At 56.3% G+C, this 14,461-nt stretch overlaps 1 protein-coding gene across 1 annotated transcript in view; it reads left to right on the top strand.

Moving 5' to 3' along the window:
- Positions 1-4,630, top strand: part of LOC114103236 (zinc finger protein 519-like) — a 56,276-nt gene extending 51,646 nt beyond the window's left edge. Inside the window, exon 4 of the mRNA XM_071601781.1 lies at positions 3,755-4,630. Within this exon, the coding sequence (XP_071457882.1) occupies positions 3,755-3,874 (120 nt within the window). The 3' untranslated portion in view covers positions 3,875-4,630. The remainder of the gene's footprint in view (positions 1-3,754) is intronic.
- Positions 4,631-14,461: the final 9,831 nt, after the last annotated feature.

The raw sequence follows: 14,461 nt of genomic DNA, 5'->3' as shown, positions 1-14,461 counted from the left end.
CTTTCTGATTTCCAAGTAATTTTGATTGTCTCAGTGGCCCTTTCTGAAAATCCAACCCATGTCTGTCTGTTCCTTGATCTATTTGTATTGGTGCTGCTATACCTTGCCCTTGTTTTCCTAATCTTTTTTCTTTCCTAAAGCCTTGTCTAGCCCTAGTAGTGGGCGCATTAGGATTGATGTTATTTGTTAATGTCAAACCTAATTGATCTAGGACATCTCGTCCCCATAAATTTATAGGAAGATGATCCAATACATATGGCTGTATAGTTCCTTCACATCCTTCAGGATCCTTCCAATCTAATATCATAGAACTTCTATGGGGATTAGTCGCCACTCCTAGGCCTCGAAGTGTTTGAGTGGCTTGTTGTAATGGCCAATGTTTTGGCCATTCTTGACGAGATATGATGCTAAGGTCAGCTCCTGTGTCCAGTAGCCCATTAAACTCATGACCTTGAATATTTAGTTTTAGCATTGGGCGAGAATCTAAATTTAAAGACAACATAGCCCAATCTACACCTGTGGAGCCTAATCCCCTGGAACCTCTTTCTACACTATGACTAGGAAATTTATTATGTAGGCTGGGTATTATTAAAAACTGTGCTATTCTGTCTCCAGGTGAAATTACTGATATACCTCTTGGAGAACTAGCTATAATTTTTATTTCACCTACATAATCGGGATCAATTACCCCAGGACTTATCATAAGTCCTTTTAATGTAGATGAACTATGTCCCAATAATAAGCCTACTGTTCCTTGGGGAAGAGGTCCTTTTACTCCTGTGGGAATGATTTCAACTCCCATCTCTGGAGTTAATACTGCTCTGGCAGAGGCGCAGATGTCCAACCCTGTGCTCCCTCGGGTTTGTCTGATGAGGGATTTAATGGACAATGTGTCCTGGGCACTACCCTGATTGTGTTGCTGGGTTCCTCCACTGCCCCGTAGATTTGTGGTTGTGGGCCCCGGGGCATTGGGCCCCCCTGTCTGTTTTTTGGCAGTGGAGCCTGATGCCTTTCTCCACGATATCGTGGATAAATACCTGGTCTTTGTCTGTTTTTTGATAAGGGCGTACTCTCTATGGTGGTTTGAGAACGGCATTCATTAGCCCAATGTCTCCCTCTACGGCATCGTGGGCAAATACCCGGTATTCTATTCCTTTGATACCTACTTTTGTTAAACCCTCCTCCTATGGGGCAATTCCTTTTAAAATGTCCTGTTTGTTCACAATCATAGCATGTTTTTGGCCTGGCATCTAAAGCCTGTTGTACTGCAGCTGCCAAGACTTGCCCTTGTTCATTAATATCTCTACATAATTTAATATATGTGTTTAAATCTTCATGTCTCCATGGTCTAATAACCTCTCTGCAGCAACGATTTGCTTGGTCATAAGCCAGTTGTTTTATTAATGGCATTGCTTGTTCTGTATCCCCAAAAATTTTGGCAGCCGTTTGAATTAGCCTATCTACAAAGTCAGCGTAAGGTTCATTAGCTCTCTGTATTACCTTAGATAGCTGACCTTGTAAATCTCCATGTCCTTGTAAAGTCTTCCATGCCCTAACTGCATCTGCAGCAATTTGTGCATATATAGCAGGATCATATTCAATTTGTTGCTGTTGACCCTCATAAGGTCCTTTTCCTAACAACATATCTAGATTTCTTTGAGGGTAACCGGCTGCTGCATTTCGCCTAGCTGTCTCCGTGCAAAATTCCTCATTGGCAACCTTCCATAACAAATATTTTCCTCCATTTAGTACAGATTTACACATGCTAGCCCAATCTGCTGGCGTCATGTCCAAGTTAGTAATGGACTCGACCATGCTTACCGTGAAGGGAGCTTGGGGACCATAGGTTGTTACAGCCTCCTTTAACTGCTTCACTGTTTTAAAATCTAAAGCACGGTGAATTCGCTGCCCTCCTGCCTGTTCAAGTACAGGGCATGCTAATCTTTGAGGTCCTGTCTCAGGATCCCATTTATCAACTACGGGGTTTGAGTGCCACTCAGCTGTCTCCATCGGTGGGGCTGTTGGTTGAATTACGCCCTCTTGTGATAAAACGGAGTTAGTAACAGCCTCCTGTTGTGGCCTTTTTCCTAACAACCCCTTTTCCTTTAAATTTTCTTCCTCTGTCTGACTAGCTCGAGAGACCTTCTCTTTTGCTTGATCTAAAATGTCTTTCTCCATGGTCTGAACCTCTAACAATTTACTTAACATCTTTTTGGTTTGTTTTTTACTAATTTCTAATCTACTATAAAGATAACACAACCCAATAAGATAACACAAAACAAAACCGAAACTGAATGAAACAAAAACGGAATAAAAAATCGTTGTATCAATTTTCTCTTCCTCAGGGCCGACAAACTTCAAACCTTTAGTCAACCATTTTTTCCAGTTTGCCTAAGAAATTTCTAGGGATAGGCAGCTTGAAACAAAAACAAGATAAATCAAAACAATAACACATTGTTTTTTGAATTGGTCACCCATTCTTTCGCTCTTCCTCAGGGGCGAGCAATTTCACTTACCTCCAAGCTTCAGAAGTTCCCCGTACGGGCCACCAAATGCTGCAGTCTGGCTGGGCACAAATGCCGCAGTCTGGCTGGGCACACAATCACGAGCCACCACACAGCTTGTAGATTCAAACAGCAACTCTTTATTCCCGAACTCACACCAGCCGTCTACAAACACGTTCTGGGGAAATCCACGTTCTCTTCCCAAATCCACATCCACTGGGCTTCTATATCCCAAAAAATACTGTCTGAATCCCGTGAGAACTCAAGGGGAACTCAGGCAGCAGGATACGCCCTATTCCCAGCAGGAATAATCTTAAACCTTAAACCTGGAACCTAAACCGGGAACGCCCTAAACCTGATTATCTTAAACCTGGAACACCCTAATCCGCCTTGGTCCTTGAGCAAGGTCACCTACATTCAATGTCACTGCAACATGGGGTACGCTGGCAAGGAAATTGTCATACCTACTTGGCTAATGGCTCCCAGCATCAGGTAATATTTTAGCAGCACTAATTTTACAGAAGTATTCCTTACTGAGACTTTGGCTGCTCATCATCATAGCATGTCACTGTGTTATGTGTGGATTGGATGTATTTCTGGAGACAAATACAAGGACACATAAAGGAAAAGTAGATGCCCCCTCAAGATGGTACAGGGAGGGCCCAGTGTCTGGAGTCTCACTGGAGCCTGAAGGGAAGGGCTAAGGGGAAGTTTACCTCATTGCATGCTCTTATTTATGTTTTGATGACTCATTTGTCTTATAGTGTTAATGTATTTGAGAAATATTGAGAGATTAATGTGTTAAAATTCAAAATAACTTTAAGTTTAAATATTATATTTGTGTCTGTTAAAATAAGAATCAAGCAGGTGGGCTATAACTCTGTGGTAATGTTGTGTCTATTATGTGTAAGGACCTGGCTTCAATCCCAGGTACTATGAAAAGAAGCAAAACAAAGAAAGAAGCAAAACACAGACTTGGAAATTCAACAGTATAAATTAACTACTTTTGTTAATAAGTAGGAGGCAAGGAAAAAAGACTGAATATGTAGTAATCAAATACAATGGGTGCTCCTACTTTGAACATAAATTGTTTGTGCCTAACTACAAAATTATTTAAAATATCTGGAATAATCAGTATATTAATTGGGTATATCCTATTAAGGAATTATTCATGAGTATTTTCAATTATAGCTGTATTAAATAATTCTTTCCATTACATGACTACAGTTTTTATTTTTTATTTGTTTTAGAAGGAACAGTGCTGGGGCTTCCTGGGTGAGTCTCTTCACAGTGGAGTGGACCTTTTGACAAGTTCTGGGGCCACCATGAAGGTGGCTGTGTGGGCAGTCTCTAGGCTACAGTACATATAATCTTCAGGGTATCAGGGTCAGTATGTGCCCTGCAGCTCCTATGGACCCTCAGGAAGGGTTGGATGGGGAAAATGCTGGGTTATGTTACCTAGAACTTTCAGGGGCTCATAGCTCCCAGGAGCCTACGTCATGAAAACTGCACAGGTGGAACAACCACTACTCAGAATTCATGAGGTTACTGGGCAGTTATGTGGCTTCAGTTTCCAGAGCACTCTGTGGAGAGTTCTTGACTGGGCAGGCAGTCCTTGGGATACACTACCCCAAATCCTCATGTACCACGGCAAGCACATGGCTTGAATCTCCCAGGAGCCACCCTGGTGAGTGCTGGGTAGCAGAATGATGGACTGCACTGCCCAGAGTTCTCAGGTGTGGCTGGTAAGAATGAGACAGGAAGCTCCCAAGAGGTTCTGAGATGAGGGCTGCAAAGCTTATGAGGGTCATCACTACCCAGATCCTTTAGAACCTGCAGTTACCAGAGCACTTTGCAGTGAGGGCAGCATGGGCCAAATCTAAGACTGCACTATCTATAACCCTGGGGGACATGCAGCTTGTAGAGACCTATGCACTGAGGGATGTAAGGGCAGAGGACAAACTATGCTACTTGTAACCCTTGGGTGTCTACAGTACCCAGGAGCCTCTGGGGCGAGGGCTACAAGTACCAGACTTCAAAGCTCAAATTCCTTGGGGATGCCTGTACCCTATAAACCTGTAATTTGTGATACTACATCATGTACAACAATAAAAATGTAAACTTGTGCTGCAATGTGTACAATGAATCAAAATGCATTCTGCTGTCATAAAATAAATAAATTAATAAAAAAAAACCCCTGTAACTCCCAGAAGTTTCTGTGGTCAGGGATGCACTGGTAGAGCACACCACTTAGTATCTTCAGGGTTCTAGAAAAAACATGGGATATGCAGCTCTGTGGTCTTCCTGGCATGGCTGTGCAGGCAAATACTGGACAACATGATCCACAATCCTCAGGGGTTGCAACGAAAAATGCATTTCAATACCCCACAATGCTCAGGGGCTATGGTTTCCATAACCTTCTGTGGTGAGTGGACAAATAACTGCACTGCATTACCCACAACCTTAAAGGGAAATTTAGCTCCATGAATCTTCTGCAGTGAGTGAGCAAAACAATGGACTACATTACTCAACATTCTGGGGGCTGTATCTTCTAGGGTCCTCTGCTATGAAACTCAGGACTGTGTTAACAACAAACCTTAGTACCGACAGTTCCCATGAGCCTTTATGGTGAGGACTGTAGGGCAGAGAACTTAACTGCACTATTAAGTATCCCTGGGGTGAGGTGCTGCCCAGGTGGGTGTGCAGCCTGCAACTCCCAGAGGCCCCCACAGTAATGGCATGTATGCTGAAAGTCAGACTACATTACTCATTAACCCGGGTGAATTTGAAGCCTGCAGTACCCAGAGGCCTGCAGTGAGGTTTGCAGTACCAAGGTAGATATGTGGCCTGCAGTTCTCATGGTCCTTCCAGCAGGGGCATGCAGAAAAAAACACTAAAGTACTTTACTCATAGTAATCAGAGGACTGCTGTTCCTAGGACCCTCAGTGGTGAGGGCTACTGGATTGAGAAGTGAATTGCACTGCCCAGAATTCTTGGATGTGTCCAAGTACCTGTGTAGCCTGCAGCTCACCACAGTGAGGCTGTGCAGGCAATCTCTGGGAGTTTCCACTTCCTATTGGATAGCTGCATGTGTGAGCTTCGTCTTGCACTACCAGACTCCTCTCTGGTAGCCAGGCAGTCTTGTGGTATGTATATTTTGGGAGCCATGATGGTGAGGTCCTCTTAGTTTGTATGGAATGCACTACCCATTATAATCAGTGGAATGCAGCTCTCCCAGAGAGCACTGAGGGTTTATTTACACGAACTACAATACCAAGAATTCCTGGGAATCTGAAGCTTCAGGGAGCCATCATAGTGTGGTCTGCATCAACATACCAGCAGACTACATTTTCCAAAGTCCCTAGAAATGCCTGTGTGACTGGAGCCAGTATTTCAACAACCCCCTGCAGTATGGATCTGTTATAGAATACTGGACTATACTGTCCAGAATCATGGGAGTATGTGCTATGGCAGCCCCCATTGTCTTCTGTAGTGATGGCTCTGTGGGTCTCTGTTCATCCATCTCTCCTTCTCCCTTGTGCCTCTCTTGGCCTGTGAGGAGGCATCCCTGTCTCCATCTCCCACTCAATCCCTCTCTGGCCTTGACTCTCCTTCCTCTCTCTCTCTCTCTCTCTCTCTCTCTCTCTCTCTCTCTCTCTCTCTCACACACACACACACACACACACACACACACAGAGACACACACTCACCCCTCTACCCACCACCCCCGGCTCCCACCAAAGCCAACTCACTCTGGGCTGCAAGACACCAGGTCCATGGTAGCCTCGAGACTGGGCAGTCAGATTCTCTCATCACCCATCTAACTTCCCATGGATGTAAGAGTGGATTCACACATCACCCTTGAAGTGCGCGCACGACTTCAGGTCCAGGCCACGACCCTCCCTGTGCACCCTGACCGACGCCCCCACCCCTCGGCCTGGAGCATGGGCTGTGTGGGGGGGCGACACCCGCCTTCCCCAGAACACGGGGCCCACCCGCGGGGCCCGCTCCCTCACCGGTTCCTGCAACACAAGCAGAACCTTGCCACCCAGATCCTGGGAGTGGGAGAGTCCATCGAGCGTCTCTGCCTGGGTCCTTCTCTCTTTGCACCACCTCCCCAAGGTCCCTCCTGTGTCTCTACCTCCTTCCCCACCGCCTTCCTCCGTGAGGGTCCCCCTGAGTCTATCTCTCTGCCTGTCTCTCCCTTTCACTCTCATCAGAGCAGCAGATGTCTCTGTGGGTCTCTGTTCATCCATCTCTCCTTCTCTCTTGGCCTGTGAGGAGGCATCCCTGTCTCCATCTCCCACTCAATCCCTCTCTGGCCTTGACTCTCCTCTCTCTCTCTCTCTCTCACACACACACACACACACACACACAGACACACACTCACTCCTCTACCCCCCACCCCACCCCAGCCAACTCACTCTGGGCTGCAAGTCACCAGGTCCATGGTAGCCTCGAGACTGGACAGTCACAGGTTCTCTCATCTCCCATCTAACTTCCCATGGATGTAAGAGTGGATTCACACATCACCCTTGAAGTGCGCACACGACTTCAGGGTGTGTGCTCAGCAGAGGCTGAGAGAAGGCCAAGGAGGCCACAGGGTCTTAGGAGTCTGCGCTGAGAGCCAAGCAAGAGAGCAGATGGCAAAAGAGGGCAGGCGCTCCTGAAAGAGGAGGAAGCAGCCTTCAGAGCAGGCAAGCGGTTCGGGGCCAGGGGCTTGCCATGGAGGACCAGGTGCCAAGAGGAGTTGAAGCCCGGCCGGTGGGGACAGGGAAGCAGAGGCCCCTTGGTCGCGGCGACCGGTCCACCTGCAGAGGACAGGACAAGACGCAGGGCCTGACGACCCGGTGGGCGCTTGTCCCCGCAACGCAACCACCGCTCCCCTCCATCCCCCCTCTCCCCCCTGCAATGCTTGCAGGGGAGGGGGCTTTCCGTCTGGTGAGGCCGCCGACTAAGCTCCCACAGGGGTTTGAATCAGGGTGCTTCTTCCACAGTCGGTCCTTTCCTGGACACTGGACAGAGGGGTCTGTGCCCTTCCTCAGGGCGGTGCTGTGCGCGTGCTGGTCGTTGACTGGTACCAACAAGGCGCAGAGCCCTCCGACCTTGGCACTGGGTCCGAAGGGGGTGACTGCGGTGGCTTTGCAGAGTGGGCCCGAAACTCAGGGCGAGGCACGACCCCAGCGGCGCACTTCTGAGCCTGGCCGGACCACTGACTGAGTGGGAGCCAGCGGGCCGCTGCCCCCGGCCACCCTCTGCCCGGTTTTCCGTGAGTCCGTGAGTGTGTTCCTCCCTCCTGCCCTCCCTGTGCGTGGCTCCACGCGCCAGGCACGCGCAGGGGACGTGTGTGGCCGGCGGCTGGCCATTGCCCAGTCGGACTGCATTTCCGCCTGGGGCGCTGGGCCTCTGTCAGGGTCCCTGGGGTGTCCGACGGGGGTGCCTGCCTGCCTCTCCGCCCCTGGCTCTCTGGGCTCCGGGCTAGGCTAGGCTAGGTTCGCGCGCGCGGGACACTGAAATGGCCAGGGCTTCTGGGCTTCTCCGCCTGGCGAAAGGCGGGGTGGACGTGGCGGTGGGGGTCCGGGGGTCCGTGGGGGGGGTTGGGGTCGCGGGAGGCCTTGGCCTTGGCGAGGAGCGGCGGAGGAGGCCAGGCCACGCCAGGCCACGCCAGGCCGGGGCGGGGCGGTGCGTGCCCTGTGGGCGCTTGGTGGGGCTCGCGGTAGGTGGAGCCAGGTGGAGAGGGGCGGTGTTGGAGGCGGGACTCAGCCAGTCCCAGTCTCCCAGAACCCCTGGGCCGCTGCCGGGTGGAGTCAGGTCGGAGCGTGAGAGCCCCCAGCCTTGAGTTGAGTTGGGCTGGGCTGCGCTGTTGTGGGGCGGGCGAGGGAGGCCCCCTGGGACCACCCCCTCCGATTTCCCCCCTCCACCCCCTTCCCCTCCCCTGGACTGAAGGGTGGAACCCAGAGCAGGCTATTGAGGCGCCCCCGGGCGGCCCTCACCGTCTCCGGCCATACCGCAGGGTCGGGCCTGGTTAGTACTTGGATGGGATTCCGCCTGGGAATACCGGGTGCTGTAGGCTTTTGCGCCCCCTTCCCACACACACTTTTAACTTGCGTGGCCCCGAGAGACAGGCCGTGACCCCCGGGCCCTCGGGCCAGGGCGCAGGCGCAGCCCTGGGCTGCCGGTCGGTGTCCCTTCAGGCCTGCGGCTGGCCTCCCGACGACCAGCGCCCATCGCCTGCAGCAAGGCCCACAGGCCTGGCTCTCCCCAGGGACGCTAGGACACTCACTCCATGAGACCCCGCTGAGCCGAGCCAGGTCCAGGCCACGACCCTCCCTGTGCACCCTGATCGACGCCCCCACCCCTCGGCCTGGAGCATGGGCTGTGTGGGGGGGCGACACCCGCCTTCCCCAGAACACGGGGCCCACCCGCGGGGCCCGCTCCCTCACCGGTTCCTGCAACACAAGCAGAACCTTGCCACCCAGATCCTGGGAGTGGGAGAGTCCATCGAGCGTCTCTGCCTGGGTCCTTCTCTCTTTGCACCACCTCCCCAAGGTCCCTCCTGTGTCTCTACCTCCTTCCCCACCGCCTTCCTCCGTGAGGGTCCCCCTGAGTCTATCTCTCTGCCTGTCTCTCCCTTTCACTCTCATCAGAGCAGCAGATGTCTCTGTGGGTCTCTGTTCATCCATCTCTCCTTCTCTCTTGGCCTGTGAGGAGGCATCCCTGTCTCCATCTCCCACTCAATCCCTCTCTGGCCTTGACTCTCCTCTCTCTCTCTCTCTCTCACACACACACACACACACACACACACAGACACACACTCACTCCTCTACCCCCCACCCCACCCCAGCCAACTCACTCTGGGCTGCAAGTCACCAGGTCCATGGTAGCCTCGAGACTGGACAGTCACAGGTTCTCTCATCTCCCATCTAACTTCCCATGGATGTAAGAGTGGATTCACACATCACCCTTGAAGTGCGCACACGACTTCAGGGTGTGTGCTCAGCAGAGGCTGAGAGAAGGCCAAGGAGGCCACAGGGTCTTAGGAGTCTGCGCTGAGAGCCAAGCAAGAGAGCAGATGGCAAAAGAGGGCAGGCGCTCCTGAAAGAGGAGGAAGCAGCCTTCAGAGCAGGCAAGCGGTTCGGGGCCAGGGGCTTGCCATGGAGGACCAGGTGCCAAGAGGAGTTGAAGCCCGGCCGGTGGGGACAGGGAAGCAGAGGCCCCTTGGTCGCGGCGACCGGTCCACCTGCAGAGGACAGGACAAGACGCAGGGCCTGACGACCCGGTGGGCGCTTGTCCCCGCAACGCAACCACCGCTCCCCTCCATCCCCCCTCTCCCCCCTGCAATGCTTGCAGGGGAGGGGGCTTTCCGTCTGGTGAGGCCGCCGACTAAGCTCCCACAGGGGTTTGAATCAGGGTGCTTCTTCCACAGTCGGTCCTTTCCTGGACACTGGACAGAGGGGTCTGTGCCCTTCCTCAGGGCGGTGCTGTGCGCGTGCTGGTCGTTGACTGGTACCAACAAGGCGCAGAGCCCTCCGACCTTGGCACTGGGTCCGAAGGGGGTGACTGCGGTGGCTTTGCAGAGTGGGCCCGAAACTCAGGGCGAGGCACGACCCCAGCGGCGCACTTCTGAGCCTGGCCGGACCACTGACTGAGTGGGAGCCAGCGGGCCGCTGCCCCCGGCCACCCTCTGCCCGGTTTTCCGTGAGTCCGTGAGTGTGTTCCTCCCTCCTGCCCTCCCTGTGCGTGGCTCCACGCGCCAGGCACGCGCAGGGGACGTGTGTGGCCGGCGGCTGGCCATTGCCCAGTCGGACTGCATTTCCGCCTGGGGCGCTGGGCCTCTGTCAGGGTCCCTGGGGTGTCCGACGGGGGTGCCTGCCTGCCTCTCCGCCCCTGGCTCTCTGGGCTCCGGGCTAGGCTAGGCTAGGTTCGCGCGCGCGGGACACTGAAATGGCCAGGGCTTCTGGGCTTCTCCGCCTGGCGAAAGGCGGGGTGGACGTGGCGGTGGGGGTCCGGGGGTCCGTGGGGGGGGTTGGGGTCGCGGGAGGCCTTGGCCTTGGCGAGGAGCGGCGGAGGAGGCCAGGCCACGCCAGGCCACGCCAGGCCGGGGCGGGGCGGTGCGTGCCCTGTGGGCGCTTGGTGGGGCTCGCGGTAGGTGGAGCCAGGTGGAGAGGGGCGGTGTTGGAGGCGGGACTCAGCCAGTCCCAGTCTCCCAGGACCCCTGGGCCGCTGCCGGGTGGAGTCAGGTCGGAGCGTGAGAGCCCCCAGCCTTGAGTTGAGTTGGGCTGGGCTGCGCTGTTGTGGGGCGGGCGAGGGAGGCCCCCTGGGACCACCCCCTCCGATTTCCCCCCTCCACCCCCTTCCCCTCCCCTGGACTGAAGGGTGGAACCCAGAGCAGGCTATTGAGGCGCCCCCGGGCGGCCCTCACCGTCTCCGGCCATACCGCAGGGTCGGGCCTGGTTAGTACTTGGATGGGATTCCGCCTGGGAATACCGGGTGCTGTAGGCTTTTGCGCCCCCTTCCCACACACACTTTTAACTTGCGTGGCCCCGAGAGACAGGCCGTGACCCCCGGGCCCTCGGGCCAGGGCGCAGGCGCAGCCCTGGGCTGCCGGTCGGTGTCCCTTCAGGCCTGCGGCTGGCCTCCCGACGACCAGCGCCCATCGCCTGCAGCAAGGCCCACAGGCCTGGCTCTCCCCAGGGACGCTAGGACACTCACTCCATGAGACCCCGCTGAGCCGAGCCAGGTCCAGGCCACGACCCTCCCTGTGCACCCTGATCGACGCCCCCACCCCTCGGCCTGGAGCATGGGCTGTGTGGGGGGGCGACACCCGCCTTCCCCAGAACACGGGGCCCACCCGCGGGGCCCGCTCCCTCACCGGTTCCTGCCACACAAGCAGAACCTTGCCACCCAGATCCTGGGAGTGGGAGAGTCCATCGAGCGTCTCTGCCTGGGTCCTTCTCTCTTTGCACCACCTCCCCAAGGTCCCTCCTGTGTCTCTACCTCCTTCCCCACCGCCTTCCTCCGTGAGGGTCCCCCTGAGTCTATCTCTCTGCCTGTCTCTCCCTTTCACTCTCATCAGAGCAGCAGATGTCTCTGTGGGTCTCTGTTCATCCATCTCTCCTTCTCTCTTGGCCTGTGAGGAGGCATCCCTGTCTCCATCTCCCACTCAATCCCTCTCTGGCCTTGACTCTCCTCTCTCTCTCTCTCTCTCACACACACACACACACACACACACACAGACACACACTCACTCCTCTACCCCCCACCCCACCCCAGCCAACTCACTCTGGGCTGCAAGTCACCAGGTCCATGGTAGCCTCGAGACTGGACAGTCACAGGTTCTCTCATCTCCCATCTAACTTCCCATGGATGTAAGAGTGGATTCACACATCACCCTTGAAGTGCGCACACGACTTCAGGGTGTGTGCTCAGCAGAGGCTGAGAGAAGGCCAAGGAGGCCACAGGGTCTTAGGAGTCTGCGCTGAGAGCCAAGCAAGAGAGCAGATGGCAAAAGAGGGCAGGCGCTCCTGAAAGAGGAGGAAGCAGCCTTCAGAGCAGGCAAGCGGTTCGGGGCCAGGGGCTTGCCATGGAGGACCAGGTGCCAAGAGGAGTTGAAGCCCGGCCGGTGGGGACAGGGAAGCAGAGGCCCCTTGGTCGCGGCGACCGGTCCACCTGCAGAGGACAGGACAAGACGCAGGGCCTGACGACCCGGTGGGCGCTTGTCCCCGCAACGCAACCACCGCTCCCCTCCATCCCCCCTCTCCCCCCTGCAATGCTTGCAGGGGAGGGGGCTTTCCGTCTGGTGAGGCCGCCGACTAAGCTCCCACAGGGGTTTGAATCAGGGTGCTTCTTCCACAGTCGGTCCTTTCCTGGACACTGGACAGAGGGGTCTGTGCCCTTCCTCAGGGCGGTGCTGTGCGCGTGCTGGTCGTTGACTGGTACCAACAAGGCGCAGAGCCCTCCGACCTTGGCACTGGGTCCGAAGGGGGTGACTGCGGTGGCTTTGCAGAGTGGGCCCGAAACTCAGGGCGAGGCACGACCCCAGCGGCGCACTTCTGAGCCTGGCCGGACCACTGACTGAGTGGGAGCCAGCGGGCCGCTGCCCCCGGCCACCCTCTGCCCGGTTTTCCGTGAGTCCGTGAGTGTGTTCCTCCCTCCTGCCCTCCCTGTGCGTGGCTCCACGCGCCAGGCACGCGCAGGGGACGTGTGTGGCCGGCGGCTGGCCATTGCCCAGTCGGACTGCATTTCCGCCTGGGGCGCTGGGCCTCTGTCAGGGTCCCTGGGGTGTCCGACGGGGGTGCCTGCCTGCCTCTCCGCCCCTGGCTCTCTGGGCTCCGGGCTAGGCTAGGCTAGGTTCGCGCGCGCGGGACACTGAAATGGCCAGGGCTTCTGGGCTTCTCCGCCTGGCGAAAGGCGGGGTGGACGTGGCGGTGGGGGTCCGGGGGTCCGTGGGGGGGGTTGGGGTCGCGGGAGGCCTTGGCCTTGGCGAGGAGCGGCGGAGGAGGCCAGGCCACGCCAGGCCACGCCAGGCCGGGGCGGGGCGGTGCGTGCCCTGTGGGCGCTTGGTGGGGCTCGCGGTAGGTGGAGCCAGGTGGAGAGGGGCGGTGTTGGAGGCGGGACTCAGCCAGTCCCAGTCTCCCAGGACCCCTGGGCCGCTGCCGGGTGGAGTCAGGTCGGAGCGTGAGAGCCCCCAGCCTTGAGTTGAGTTGGGCTGGGCTGCGCTGTTGTGGGGCGGGCGAGGGAGGCCCCCTGGGACCACCCCCTCCGATTTCCCCCCTCCACCCCCTTCCCCTCCCCTGGACTGAAGGGTGGAACCCAGAGCAGGCTATTGAGGCGCCCCCGGGCGGCCCTCACCGTCTCCGGCCATACCGCAGGGTCGGGCCTGGTTAGTACTTGGATGGGATTCCGCCTGGGAATACCGGGTGCTGTAGGCTTTTGCGCCCCCTTCCCACACACACTTTTAACTTGCGTGGCCCCGAGAGACAGGCCGTGACCCCCGGGCCCTCGGGCCAGGGCGCAGGCGCAGCCCTGGGCTGCCGGTCGGTGTCCCTTCAGGCCTGCGGCTGGCCTCCCGACGACCAGCGCCCATCGCCTGCAGCAAGGCCCACAGGCCTGGCTCTCCCCAGGGACGCTAGGACACTCACTCCATGAGACCCCGCTGAGCCGAGCCAGGTCCAGGCCACGACCCTCCCTGTGCACCCTGATCGACGCCCCCACCCCTCGGCCTGGAGCATGGGCTGTGTGGGGGGGCGACACCCGCCTTCCCCAGAACACGGGGCCCACCCGCGGGGCCCGCTCCCTCACCGGTTCCTGCCACACAAGCAGAACCTTGCCACCCAGATCCTGGGAGTGGGAGAGTCCATCGAGCGTCTCTGCCTGGGTCCTTCTCTCTTTGCACCACCTCCCCAAGGTCCCTCCTGTGTCTCTACCTCCTTCCCCACCGCCTTCCTCCGTGAGGGTCCCCCTGAGTCTATCTCTCTGCCTGTCTCTCCCTTTCACTCTCATCAGAGCAGCAGATGTCTCTGTGGGTCTCTGTTCATCCATCTCTCCTTCTCTCTTGGCCTGTGAGGAGGCATCCCTGTCTCCATCTCCCACTCAATCCCTCTCTGGCCTTGACTCTCCTCTCTCTCTCTCTCTCTCACACACACACACACACACACACACACACAGACACACACTCACTCCTCTACCCCCCACCCCACCCCAGCCAACTCACTCTGGGCTGCAAGTCACCAGGTCCATGGTAGCCTCGAGACTGGACAGTCACAGGTTCTCTCATCTCCCATCTAACTTCCCATGGATGTAAGAGTGGATTCACACATCACCCTTGAAGTGCGCACACGACTTCAGGGTGTGTGCTCAGCAGAGGCTGAGAGAAGGCCAAGGAGGCCACAGGGTCTTAGGAGTCTGCGCTGAGAGCCAAGCAAGAGAGCAGATGGCAAAAGAGGGCAGGCGCTCCT

This window comes from Marmota flaviventris, chromosome 14 (genome assembly GCF_047511675.1).
Source record: "Marmota flaviventris isolate mMarFla1 chromosome 14, mMarFla1.hap1, whole genome shotgun sequence".
NCBI lineage: Eukaryota > Metazoa > Chordata > Mammalia > Rodentia > Sciuridae > Marmota > Marmota flaviventris.
This window is presented reverse-complemented; position numbering and strand designations above follow the sequence as displayed.